A 12681-nucleotide genomic window follows, 5' to 3' on the forward strand; every position below is an offset into this window, starting at 1 on the left:
TATAAAATGTGAGTATAGGAGTTTCACTTTCTGAAATGAAAAAGATAAATGACCTTGTAAAGTAGGGAAGATAAAATAATAAAAAAAAAAAAACAAGCATGCAAGTCTAGAGTATAACCCATATTCAAAAATTCAGTTAGCATAGTTTTCAGTCAACACAAAACGTGACCATCACAGAAATGTAAATGTGTGTATACACACACACTGATAGATATCAGTTAATCGGGCATAACAGCAACATTAATATCAGATCAATATCGGTCCAGATTCTCTTATTAATGCATCTATTGTATTCAAACGATATTTGAATGTAAGATCTGTCTCTTAGGGATGGTAAGACCTGATCAAGCTAATTCATCATAATAAAAGGCAGGGATCCTCCTATCTGTAACCCAGAGATGTATTTAACTTGTAGAGCTCGACTACCGTTTTAAAAAAGAAATCTAGTCTGGGTTAAAAATTGGTGCATGAACCATGTTTTTTATTGTAAAACAAAAAAAAGTACCAACCTTTTTAATGGCAATGTACATATGCAAAATGTAAGCAAGTCATAAAAAATACCTTTGCAGAAGTCATTACAATGTAATCAAAAGTCACAGATGTTGCAAAGATCTGAACCAGAGGAAGATGACTCCTCTATCACAAAACAGTTGAGTTCTTTTAAAAAAAAGGTCAAAGTTGACAGAGAGCACATCTGCAGCAGAGGCGGGTCGCTCCTCCGTCACAGCGTCACGGTAAACAGGAAGTCAGGCGTTTAGTGTTCTGTAGGGACTCCCTAAAGAGGAGCTCTCCGCGCTGCACACGCATGCTCAACAAAACCACAACTCGTATTTAACGCACGAGTGCGCCGCTGGTCAGAAACATGTACGAAACGTCTGGAACGTTAATACGCCGGTGAGCCTACATGCCTTTAAGATTTACATTTACACTTAAAGCGAAGGTTAATCCTCACATCTATCCACAGAAAAAAAAAAAAAAAAAAACTGAATGTGTGGCAAATTAATTTTGCACAAGCAAGCTCAAGCAAGCTCAGGATCAACACAACAGATCACAACACAACACAACCGGCCCGCCTGTCCTGTCGCCCTTGTCAAGTCGTCCAGCTTCTGGCTTACGGATTAAATTTCCATGTCCTCCTCGGCTGAGCTGGGGAGCCCGGGGAAGCTGTACATGGGAGAGCACGTCTCTGCGGGTGGGCTGGAGGGGCTGAGGGGAGCGGTGGGAGAGGAACACGGAGTCGGCAGCTGCCGGCACACAGTCTGTTGTTTACGCTGTTTCTGTAAGGAGTCCTTCAGCCTCTGGCAGAAGGGATCTTCTGGAGGACGCCACAGGACCAGCTCCATGCCTGAAGGACTCCTGGGGGGGGGGGGGGGCAAGAGGAAGGAGAGTGAGGACAAAAGTACCAGCAGATACTTTTAAATTAAATATTGTCAAACGTAAGTTATTCAACTTCAAAATGTGTTCATGAAGATCTCAGAGGATTCTGGAAATGCAACTATCTTATTATTTTTCCAGACCTTGCAACAGTCTGTGGACTCCATCATCAAAACAAAAGTTTTTTTATTTAGTGTTAATGTTCAAAATTAGGTTTCAGTAAATTAGATTTACTGAGAGCCTTTTTCAGACCACATGAATCATGCTTAATAGCTGACATTTAGCATTTAACTTACTTCATAGCTGGTAAAACACCACAACAACAGATAAGCACTAAAAAACAAACACCAAACCTGCTTAATTTGACAATTTCCCAGACTAGGTTTAAGGAGCAGGATTCTTTTGCAGGTTTGCAGGGAAGTTTGACTTTTTTTGGGGGGTGGATTTATCTTGACAGGGCTTATTAGTTCTAGGGGTTTGTAGTTTGCAACAGCATAATAACACGGATGACTGAACCAGAGGTAGAAATCGCAGAGCAATGGCCAACGGTGTAGTTTTCAACTAAAGAAAATATAAAAGTTGATGGAAGAGGCCATTAATGAACAAACACGACAAAACTAAACATGTTTTAAGACCTACGAAGGAAAATCTGGGTGTAATCAGGACTTTGCAATGAACTTATAAACAGATAAGATTGTTTTTTAGGACTTTAAGTCTTTGCAGAAATCTGCGAAATTGAAGCGTTTTGGTTTTTTTAATAACTCAGCTCTGCTGCAGGGAAGGACTGAGACATGAGGCGACTCTTGTCCAGACAAAGTAAAAATACATAGTAGCTCTATAAACCTTTCTGTATTTATGTTCCATTTAAATATTTATTTTATTATCATTACAAAAACACAATTATCCCCAGGCCTGGTATAAAGATGTATACACACACACACACTATAAAAACAGTGATGCTATAATTATTACACCCCTAACAATCCCTATAAAACAGAATGTAGCTGAGGTATTTTTTTTTTATTTATTTGTTACTTCACTTATTTTTAAGCTCAGAGTCACTAGGGCTGGACGATATAGGAAAAAAAAAAAGCATATTGACAAAATATAAATCATATTGATCCGATATCGATAATTATCAACAAATTCAAAACATATTTTAAGCGCAGCCCTGACCATTTTAAATGTTGCTTAGTGACGTATTTTTAGATACAGAACTCACAAACGCTTCATTCAACCAGCTTTTTACCAGAACTACAAGTTTTTAAAACATTAAAAAGAAACTGTGCTCACTGAACTCTTTTAAGGGGCGGAGCGTTCTTGGGTCTGCGTTGTGATTGGTTGGGAGAATGTAATATTAACCTGGTTAGAATGTGAAATGAAGGCAAACTGTTATTCTATTGAACTTTTTATTGACCCTTTTTTTCTCCCATCATCGATATATATTGTTATTGAATTATCATCCAGCCCTAAGAGTCACTATGAACTTTTAATCAGTAATCCATGCCTCCCTTAGGTAGAAATATGACACAAGGGTCTTTTCTTTAAGCCACTCTTTAAAAACAGGAGCCTGGGGGACCGTGTCATCCCACAGGGCAGATACGGTATGGGGTGTCAGTATTAGTGGAGTTAACAATGGATTACGTAATTTAACAAAGAGCACATACACAGACTGGGCCACAGTTTGTGGGAGAATGTCGCTGATGCCGCGCTGCAGACCCTCCTTCAAACTGTCCGAGATCACCAGCACCGGCCGCCTCGGAGCCGGCTCTACGTCCAGATCCTCATCGTCATCTTCAAGGGTTATTCTGCGGCACATCAACGTCACAATAAATAAATAAATAAAGTCGCACGGGGTGGTTATGTGCTGAGCACCAAGAAGAAGAGAAAATGATTAGCAAAGCAAAGAAATAAATGGAGTGAACTGCAAAAGGAAATATGTACATAACCAGTGGGGCTGGGTATCCAGATATTAAAAATATTGAGATTTTTTTTTAAAGAGATAAAAGACGAGACTATTGTTTATATCGAGGTGGTCTATACTGCGTTAGAATTATACTTTTATGTATTCCAGTAGGTGATTTTTCACCTGTTGCTCATATTTATCTACAGCTGTTTGTTAAAAATGTGCCTGAGAGACATTTGGGATAAAGCTTTGTTTTAAAGATGCCCTTTTATAATTACTTTATGAAAAAAAAAAAAAACATTTCAAGATAAATATCGTATATCGGCATTCATCCTAAAAATATAAAAATATTTTTTTTGTGAATATCGCCCAGCCCTAATGACCAGTGCATCAGTCAAACTAAGGGAAAAATCACTCAGTTTGGACTTTGGTCTGAAGATCTGACAGTCTACTATCTGTGCATGCACAAAGCTTAGCAGTGTTTGATTACTGAAAACACAAACCAAGTCGTTTCTGCCAAGCATTACCAAATCAGTTTTAAATGAATCTATACTTTTAACAGCAACAAAAAACAGGCTATGATTCTTCCTTACAAGAAAACATTTTAGGACATCCTTATTTCCCCTGTTGTATTAATTAAAAATTAAAAGGTGGGATAACAGCCCAACTCAAAAAAGAAGGTTAAAAATCTAGGAAAATGTTTTAATGACCTTTGTTTTGTTGTTTCTGATGGCCCGGTATAAAACAAACTGATAAAGCACTCCATCTTTCCAGAATGGCCAATCAGTAAACCCAGTTCAACTCAGAGATTGATCTAAAACCACCACAGATAAAGAGAAATACAGATTCCTCAGTTTAATTCCAAGCAGGAGAAACCATTTAAAGAAAGACAGCTCAGCAGATATTCTACAAGACCGATCCAGCCAGATCCAAGCCAGATGGATACGTTTTTTCTACATGAACATAACTCTCCAAAGTTACTTATTAATCCAAATACAGTTCAGTAGATGTCAAATTTCTGACTTTATTACTAAAGTGTAACATTTTTAAAAAGTTGTCTAGTCAGACATGCAGCTGAGCACATTTTTGCCCACATCTGACTTATTTAACCTCCTAGCAACATACCTGGATGGCTAGCTGCAGATCTAAGCAGGCTAACGTTTAATCCAACAAGCAGACAACGTTGCTCCTTACCTGTCTTCAATTTCCTGCAGTTTCCTGTGAGCCGCTTCTATCTCCATGCAGGATCCATCCATCTCGGGTCGGGAGAGGACAGACGAGACAGAGGAGGTCGGCGGCACGCTGAGGGTCTGAGGCGCTGAACATGGCTGTGGAGGAGGAAGGGCGACCTGCTGTGCAGACAGAGCAGGACAGCTGTTCGCTGAAAGGTCCACTTCGGTCTCAGGCATTAACCTCCGCTTTTTGGCACTGCACCCCCTGGCAAAGCATAAATTATAGGTTGTAACTCTCCTGTGTGGAAGCTTTCTTGCAAAAGTATGAACAACTCTTTAACCTTCTCAGATTTTTTCAGAGTGTTATATATGATAGAAAACACAAAGTAGCTCATAAATCGTGACGTGAAAGTGCGATTCTTGGCCAGACAAAGCGCGGACCGAAATCCATTTGAATGTCTGTGGCAGGAACTGAAAATCAATGTTAACAGACTTTCTTCATGACTGAGCTTAATTTATTAAGTCTCGAGATCTGCAAAGCTGGTAGAGAAACTGAGAGACTTGCAGCAAAAGACGGAACTGCAAAAAATGGTCTTAGGGGCACTGAGTACACGTACGGCACAAGTTTTATAGGTAAGAAAAAAAAAAGATCACTTTATGTGCCGCTTTATGCTGATCTGTCACATAAAATTCTAACAAAACACATTTGCTACGTTTGCATGGACAAGAGTATTCGGAATAAACAGCTGATCAGAATAAAAATGCCTCATGTAAACAAGCCGATCGGAATATGATGATCGGATTAAGCTCAATCAGAATGAAATCGTAATCGGAATGAGAGGGGTGGGTTACGGTGATTGATAATCTGATCAATGTGCCTAATGTGGCAAACTGACCCGAGTGTGCATGTGTGCCTGACATAAACATGACATAATTCAGCGTTGTGAGTGGTGGAAATACGTCAGGAAGCAAACTGTCGGTGCTCCTGATAAACCGTTCTGTTGTTAAGAATATAAGAGCTCAAAATTATTGCTTACTCAGTAACATTTCAAGCGTAATTAGAACATCGTGCAAGTCCATCATGGGCGCTCGGAAAACAAACAAACTCCAATAATATGGCTTTGTTTACTATTTTTGTAGTTTAGCAAAGAAGGAACTAACTTACTTCTTCTTCTGTGCGTTTTTAAAGGGGAATTTGATAACGCTACATTATTAAATTCTGAATAAAACCATGTGCATATACACGCACATTATGATTGGATTAATTGATTGTGTGCCCATATAAACCATGCAATCCGACTATTTAATCTGAACACTTGTTAATCCGATCGTGAAAGTTTGTGCATGTAAACATAGATACTGGTGGCTGTTGGCTGCAACATTACAAGATGATGGTGTACAAACATGATGCGCAGCACATGGCGCACTTACTCATCATCTAATCTTCTGTGCTTCCGAAGGCGTCTCGTTTCCCAGCTGCTGTGGAGCAGAGTGGTGGAAAAAAAAAAGTCAAAATACATCACAAGTAATTTATTTATTTGAATGCATTCTTGGCATACGAAATTGTTCAGTCACAACACAACGATCAGCACTATACCTGTCTGAGGTGACTTCCCTCTGAAGGCAGTCAGCGGCGCTCGGAGGTCCGAAGTCAAATTCAGGTAAACTGGCTGGGCCTGAAAATGAATACATGGCTGGCAGACGCCCCAGCTCACCGGCCGGGGGAAGAGGCTGTGCATGAAGAGCCAGTGGAAGCGCCGGGGTGAGACAGGTCGCTACAAGCCGTGCTGGTCTGAAAGATCACAGCTGATGCTTCTTAGATGAGCTTAAAAAAAGGTTGTTGTTTTTTTTCTGCAGCGTGCAGGAGGCGCGTTCACAACGCTGCCTGTCATCAGCAAACTATACGCCTTTTATCTGGCTAGACTTACGTTTTTTATCTAAACTGGCAATGCACGTTTAACAAATTCCTAATCAAGGTTGCTTATATCGCGGTGCGAGTTAGTACAAACACAAATAAGTCGAAGCACTAACCTGTGAAGCTGCCCTGCCCCCTCGCCGTTTGTTGTGGCTGTCGATGTTTAAGCTAGCTTGTCTCCGCACAGTTCGGGCTTTCTCTTTCTAACACTCCGGACAATAACAGGCGCAAACTCTACCAACCGTGTGCAACTATTAAACATCAGCTAAGCACAAATGGCACTCTGACTGTTTGCCTTGTTCTGTTTGTGTACGGCGTGTGTAAGGCTCTAAAAGTAGGACGGGTCAAACTGACGTCGAATGAAAAAAACAAAAAACAGAAGACTTACGTTGGAAGAGTCGTCAAGGTTCTAGAAAGTGCGTCCGCTACGTTCAGGCGCAGAGGTGAATCATGGGAAATGTAGTCGCTCTGGACAAAAACGAGCTGGACATATAATTATTTTGGCAAAACAACCAGTTACATAAACTGGTTAACCTACGCATTTATTAGTTAAGTATAACAGTTGTTTCTTTGCTAAAATCTCTGCCGCTAATTCAAGTCTTTAACTTTGAAAAGCGACACAGACGCGAGTCGCCCGACTCCGGCTTTGATTGGCTCAGCTTGACAAGTGCCTCCAATTCTAACCAATCACAATCACCTAACTGTTACTGCTGCTTCCCGACTTCCTGTTTATGTTGCTGCTTAAAGACACCGTAAATCCTTCTACTTTTGTGAAGTTTTGCTGCAGCAAATGAAGGGTCATGTGACACAGAAGCCTTGTCAGGGTTTGTCGCTCCGTGTTTTCCCCACTCAGCTCTGGTTCTTCGCGCTGGACACACAGGAGGTAACGAGCTACTGGTTACAGCTATGTTGTTAAAGTTAACAGCGAATCCATTACTGACAACGATGTATTACTAGTTTAAATGACCACAGTGTTTGCTGCTAATATTTCCAGATTATTTGAGTCTAATAGTGTAAAATGTTTTGATGTCATGTCAATGTCAGTGATGCTATTACATTTATTTTTTCTCCTTTTTTGACAGCCAGAATGCTGCTTTTGGTAATTATTACAGGACTTGTGGCTTTTGCCTCCTGCAGACCATGTGGTAAGTAGTTTTTAAAACTATATTTAAACATTAAATACCCCCTAAAACTTCCTGAATTGTGATGCAACCCAGTCTGGAATTTCTCAGATTTTGAAATCTCAGAGATTATGACTCTAGTTTTATTTTCTCTGCAACAAAAGTTCATCCAGTTAACAGAAACCCCATAAGCTGAAAGACACCCTTTGACATTTTAGGCTTAAATGCTAAAGATAAAATGTTAAAGCAGGAAAAAAGGATTTCCAAAACATTTTATCTAATGAGATATGAATAAAATCTGAGTATTTTTTCGGTACATCTTGGAGTGAGATGGATGTGTATTAAAAAATATTAGGATGTTATCGCTACTTATTATCTTCCGATTTAGTTGAGCAAGCATTGTCAGTGTGTCAAGGTGAACTTCAAGAGAGTTATTATAATTACTAAGTTATAGCTATTGTCTGCTGCTTATCGGAGATCATCTTGTGGGGCTAACAGGTTACAGAGGTTAACCTTGACATTTCTCCTTCCAGCAACACTCTTCAGTTCATTTTTTCGGGATCTCAAGCTATTTATTCCTAGGCCAGAACCGACTTTTAGCCCCTCATGTAAGTTCTGGCTCTGCACTGGGGTCTTTCCCCCAATGGGATGTGCTCCAAAGATTTTCCAAAGGCAGGCACCTAGGAGGTAACCTGATCAGATGCCCAAAGCATTTCCACTGTCTTTTTTTTTAACTTCCACATTGGATGATGGAACTTCTTACCCTAAGACTTACTTTGCCTGCCCTACAAAGGAAGCTTGTTTCAACTGCTGTATCTAGGATCTCATCCTTTCAGCCATGAGCCACATCTCATGACCATAAGGGAAAAATGTTAAACCAACTGGTACAGCAGGAGAGCAATTATTTTTTGCTCAATTTTTATTTTAACATTTACAGATTAACGCAGCATCTACATTACTGCAGATCATCCCCCAAATTGTTTATCCATCTCCTGCTCCATCCTGTTATTCTTCATAAAATGAAAAACATTATGGACAACCCTGAGCATTGTCTTCATCAGACTGTCGTACAACAGTCAGAGGATTCTCCAGATTAGTCAGAATGCTCTTCCTCTCATCTGCTGATGTAGCTTTTTGAGTTACATAGCGCTTCAAAATTACTTGCTGATGTCAGCAACAATACAGAGGCATCCCTTTAATATAGTTTTGTTTTTGCAAATGATCTTTGTTCCAGATGTTGATGGATCCAACCTCGAGCTGATCCTGTCGCTCAACAAGAATCTCCTTCGCTCTCTGGAAAGTCCGGAAGAACTTCCTAATCCCAGTGTCCACCTGGCCCTTCGACTGTCTCATCACCACAACCTGGCCAAGGAGACAGAGCACCTCAACAGATTAAAAACTGAACTGCACGATAACATTCAAACGTACTTTTCCACTCATAAATACCATCAGTTCTACATTTTATAACAGTTCATTGATGGTGTATGAGAAAATATGACATGAATGTTTTCTGCTGTCTTTCAGGTCGCTCACAAACGGCCAGGCTGTGACTGGCCTCATGGCGCTGTATGGTCTGGCCCTGAAGTCCTCCTGCTATGACCTCAACACCATCACCTTCGATGTGAACGACAAGAAGGAGACGTTGCTGACACACCTTAAGAAGCAGATGGAGCAGGAGAAAGAACACATCGCTTGTAAGATATCCTTTCACATGCTCAGTTTTTCTAAAACGTTTGCAGAAACCTGTTTTACTGTCCTGTGACATGAGGTCAGAGTTCACTGCTGTGGATGTTCTCTCAGGAAGGAAAAATTTTCCGATAATGCTGAAAAACAAAAGGTAAACAGTTAAAAGTCATATCTAACATGACTTCATCCGGGAAAAGAGCTACTGAACTCGACATCATAATGACAGAAACGGCACACGTTTTTTTCTTCCAACATTAGTAAAGATAACAGTTTTATATGTGATTTAGTTTTTTTCTCTCTTCTTGCAGTCAGCCACCGCCCTTTGACCAACTACTACCAGTACAGCCTGGGTGTGCTCGCTCTCTGTGTGAGCGGCATAAGGGTGAACAACCATGTCAGCCACAAGCTCATCAAAGCAGCAGAAAACGAACAATTCAAACATGGAGAAACAGAGAGTATCGGTGAGTCAAAGCAACTTGAGAGTTGTTAGAAATTTTTGGAATTGATCTATTATTTCAAAACCATTTCCATATAAAATGTGGTATTTATGATGTACTGTTCAAGTAATAAACAGTTGTCTTTATAATATATATATATATATATATAAATATATATATATATATATATATATATATATATATATATATATATATATATATATATATATATATATATATATATATATATATATATATATATTATATATATATATATATAGAATTACCTCATTCGATCAGAATGAGGTAATTCTGATCGATTGTAACCTCTTTGAAAACCATTGCATAGGTATAGGATGAAAATGGACAATGGTAGGGTTAATCAGATTTCCTGTAATACATGCCAAGTGTGGACTTCAGGAGACTGAGAGCTGAAATTGAATTGAAAGGAGGTTCAGCAAAGAATATGACCTAGGATGTACAAACTTAGATAGCCAGGTTCAAATTACCTCATTGCACAAAGGCATCAGCCGGAAGAACGGCAAAATAAAAAACGTCCACAGTATGATACACCTGCTTTGCCACAGTAATAAGAAGACAAAATGTAACAACAGAACCTTATAGAAAACTGGACTTTTCTCTAAAACTGCTAAAAAGATGAGATTGAAACTAATCAGGGAGACTGAGAGCAACACTAAAGGGACTGCAGGAATTTCCATTTACGTTCTGAATGTGACTTTTTTTCAAATGGAACTGAGGTATTTATCAAGGTGGATTCAGGTGTGAATAGTTACAAATAACCATCAGTTTTAACCAAAAATAATTCAAGGGCCTGTTAGAACACTAAATACAGGTTTTATTCTTTAATTGGGTTATTACACCTTTGTATTTATTTAAAAATGTGTTTTTCAGCAGTAATTGTTTACTTTAAAGATGCATCTCCTGTGGTTATCTGAAATATATCGAATGATTGCAACAATATGTATGGAAAATGTTTTGAAATTCTATTACATCAGAAAAATCTGGCATTGTAACGGGGCACTTTACTCTTAAAAAGGAGAATACATTTTGGCCACCTGCAGACCTGGGGTGTGTTTCAGCTCTAGTTTTTTGAAAGGCTCTGATTGACTTGTAATTCAGCATTTTTTCTCTCCCAGATACCTATGCTATGGCTGGAATGGCCCTCCAGTGTGTGAAGGACTCCGGGTCGTATGCGCACAATGCAGCAGAGCTGGACACGGCTCTCAACAAGATCAAGCAGAAGCTTCTGGCCTCTCGTAGATCTGACGGCCACATCGGTAATGAGTTCAGCACAGGCCTGGCAGTTCAGGTAAGACGCTGTTTGGCTTCTCTTCCCATCGCCTGTCTCTACGTAGAACCTTAAAGAGCTCGCGATTGTTGCTTGATTTACTTATTTGGTGCATTCAAGGCCTTACTGGCAATGGGCAGTGATGTTGGAGAGTGCTCTGCCTCAATGGAGGCCATGAGAACAGCAGCCAGAAGCAACGTGTACCACAACCCCATGGCCATTTCTCAGACCCTGCCAGCTCTCCAGAGAAAAACCTATCTGTCGGTGAAAACCCAGAACTGCCTCAACGAGGATGGTGCGTGCAGCATTGTTTCCACCTTGTTTTATCACTTTGATTGGTGTTGTGTTTTCTTACCCATGTTATTAACCGTTTTGCAGACACATTGGTGCTGGAGCCCGTAACTCCTGTTGTGGTTTTGCCAAGTGAGACCAAAGTGAATGTGATGGTAGAGGTAGTGACGGCCAGCGGAGCGGCAGCTGCGTACTCTGTGGACGTGCCAAAGGGCAGCTCCCTGCTGGAAGCCCTCGAGCTGCTTGAGAGGAAGAATGTTGGCTTCACGTAAGTTTGCTTAATGAGGTCCAGTAAGTCGTCTTCTGTCAAACCCGCCGAAGGGAGTAAACTCTGATGCTGTGTGGCAGGTTTCAGAAGGAATCCAGTCTGTGGGGACCATTCTTAAGCGCAGTAAACGGAGAGCAGGCCAGGCAAAGCGACCGCAGATACTGGCACCTTTCTTCCGACGACACGGCTCTCACTGAGGGTAAAGACACACACGCCTGTTGCATTGACATTCAGTAATGTTATTTGCTGTAACCTGTGTCGATTTCTCTTCAGTTAAATAAACAACATGTCTCACTTCCTCAGGTATTGGCGATTTCAAGATCAACGCGGCTCAAAGGATCACCATCAAAAACACAAGTTACTGATAACGCAGCGCTTTGTTGCTGTAACTTACAAATTCATTACCTTCAAAAAAAAATTCTAACACTATTTTCGTCTGTGATTCAAGGTAATTTGTTTGCTGCTAAAGCTTAAGTGTGCATGCATAATTAGCTTGCATGGAACTAATTTGGGACTACTTTAATGGTTTTTGCTCAAAAGGTGTGTTTTTTTGCTACTTAAATTGCAAATGTTTCTTACAATGAATATCTACATTGTTTCATAAAAGGGATTTCAAATCATGGTTGTGCTCTATAAATAAAGGTGCTGTGATGTTTTAAAGAATGTCTGGTTCATTTTTGTTACACTAACATTGTGAGTAAAGGATTTGATCTTGCAAAAAGTATTTTTATTCCTTTTTACATTTTCATGTTGCAGCCACAACATGAAGTTTATGTGATAAATCATAATAATAGTTCATAATTGGGACGAGAAAGGAAAATTATACATGATTTACAAGATTTTAATAAACCATCTTTTGCTGTTTTCACTTTTTCTCCTGCTGGAAGGTGACCCTCTGCCTCTTCCAGGTGCCAACAGGTTTTTTTCTTTTGGCTGTAGAAAAGCATTCATACAGCATGAGGCTGCCACTACCATGTAACCTGGTGAGGACAGAGAGTTCAGGGTTATGTGCAGTTAGTTAGTTTTGTGTCACACATCATTTTGCAATGATGGCGGCCTTCAAGGTCTAATAAGCATTTTGGCCAGAAAGTGTTTGCTTTTGCTTTGTAGCTTTTTCCACATTTGCAGTGCCCCTTACATGGCTTATGGCAAACTGCACATAGGAGCTGAAACTCGTCCATAAGTGCCAGACTTGTGAAGTC

At 40.0% G+C, this 12681-nt stretch overlaps 2 protein-coding genes across 5 annotated transcripts; one reads left to right on the top strand and one right to left on the bottom strand.

Moving 5' to 3' along the window:
• Positions 1-497: 497 nt before the first annotated feature.
• ccdc117 (coiled-coil domain containing 117) lies at positions 498-6741 on the bottom strand. 3 transcript variants are annotated; one of them, XM_012863527.3, is made up of 6 exons: positions 6484-6741; positions 6050-6277; positions 5884-5931; positions 4475-4717; positions 3042-3182; positions 498-1356 (listed from the first exon to the last, which is right to left on the bottom strand). In XM_012863527.3, the coding sequence occupies exons 2-6, from the start codon at positions 6142-6144 to the stop codon at positions 1119-1121; spliced, it is 765 nt and encodes a 254-aa protein (XP_012718981.2). In that variant the 5' UTR covers positions 6145-6277; positions 6484-6741; the 3' UTR covers positions 498-1118. The 3 variants fall into 3 exon arrangements, with proteins under 3 accessions (XP_012718981.2, XP_021172655.2, XP_012718980.2); XM_021316980.2 differs by having other exon boundaries at positions 5884-5928; positions 6050-6244; positions 6484-6586; XM_012863526.3 differs by having other exon boundaries at positions 6050-6244; positions 6484-6586.
• A 377-nt stretch (positions 6742-7118) lies between these two features.
• tcn2 (transcobalamin II) lies at positions 7119-12139 on the top strand. 2 transcript variants are annotated; one of them, XM_012863524.3, is made up of 10 exons: positions 7119-7250; positions 7450-7512; positions 8723-8912; positions 9013-9182; positions 9483-9635; positions 10769-10941; positions 11041-11215; positions 11299-11479; positions 11560-11678; positions 11783-12139. In XM_012863524.3, the coding sequence occupies exons 2-10, from the start codon at positions 7455-7457 to the stop codon at positions 11842-11844; spliced, it is 1281 nt and encodes a 426-aa protein (XP_012718978.2). In that variant the 5' UTR covers positions 7119-7250; positions 7450-7454; the 3' UTR covers positions 11845-12139. The 2 variants fall into 2 exon arrangements, with proteins under 2 accessions (XP_012718978.2, XP_021172652.2); XM_021316977.2 differs by having other exon boundaries at positions 7132-7250; positions 7454-7512.
• The last annotated feature ends 542 nt before the right edge of the window (positions 12140-12681 follow it).

This window comes from Fundulus heteroclitus, chromosome 12 (assembly GCF_011125445.2).
Source record: "Fundulus heteroclitus isolate FHET01 chromosome 12, MU-UCD_Fhet_4.1, whole genome shotgun sequence".
Taxonomy (NCBI): domain Eukaryota; kingdom Metazoa; phylum Chordata; class Actinopteri; order Cyprinodontiformes; family Fundulidae; genus Fundulus; species Fundulus heteroclitus.

Bases quoted from the DNA above. Each gene is read 5' to 3' on its own strand.
- ccdc117 (XM_012863527.3), bottom strand. From the start codon at position 6,144: ATGTATTCATTTTCAGGCCCAGCCAGTTTACCTGAATTTGACTTCGGA. The intron at 5,932-6,049 runs GTATAGTGCTGA...TCTGCTCCACAG, and splicing joins AGGGAAGTCACCTCAGACAG to CAGCTGGGAAACGAGACGCC. The intron at 1,357-3,041 runs GTATGTGCTCTT...CCCCCCCCCCAG, and splicing joins CAAACTGTGGCCCAGTCTGT to GAGTCCTTCAGGCATGGAGC.
- tcn2 (XM_012863524.3), top strand. From the start codon at position 7,455: ATGCTGCTTTTGGTAATTATTACAGGACTTGTGGCTTTTGCCTCCTGC. The intron at 8,913-9,012 runs GTACTTTTCCAC...GCTGTCTTTCAG, and splicing joins CTGCACGATAACATTCAAAC to GTCGCTCACAAACGGCCAGG. The intron at 11,216-11,298 runs GTGCGTGCAGCA...ACCGTTTTGCAG, and splicing joins GAACTGCCTCAACGAGGATG to ACACATTGGTGCTGGAGCCC.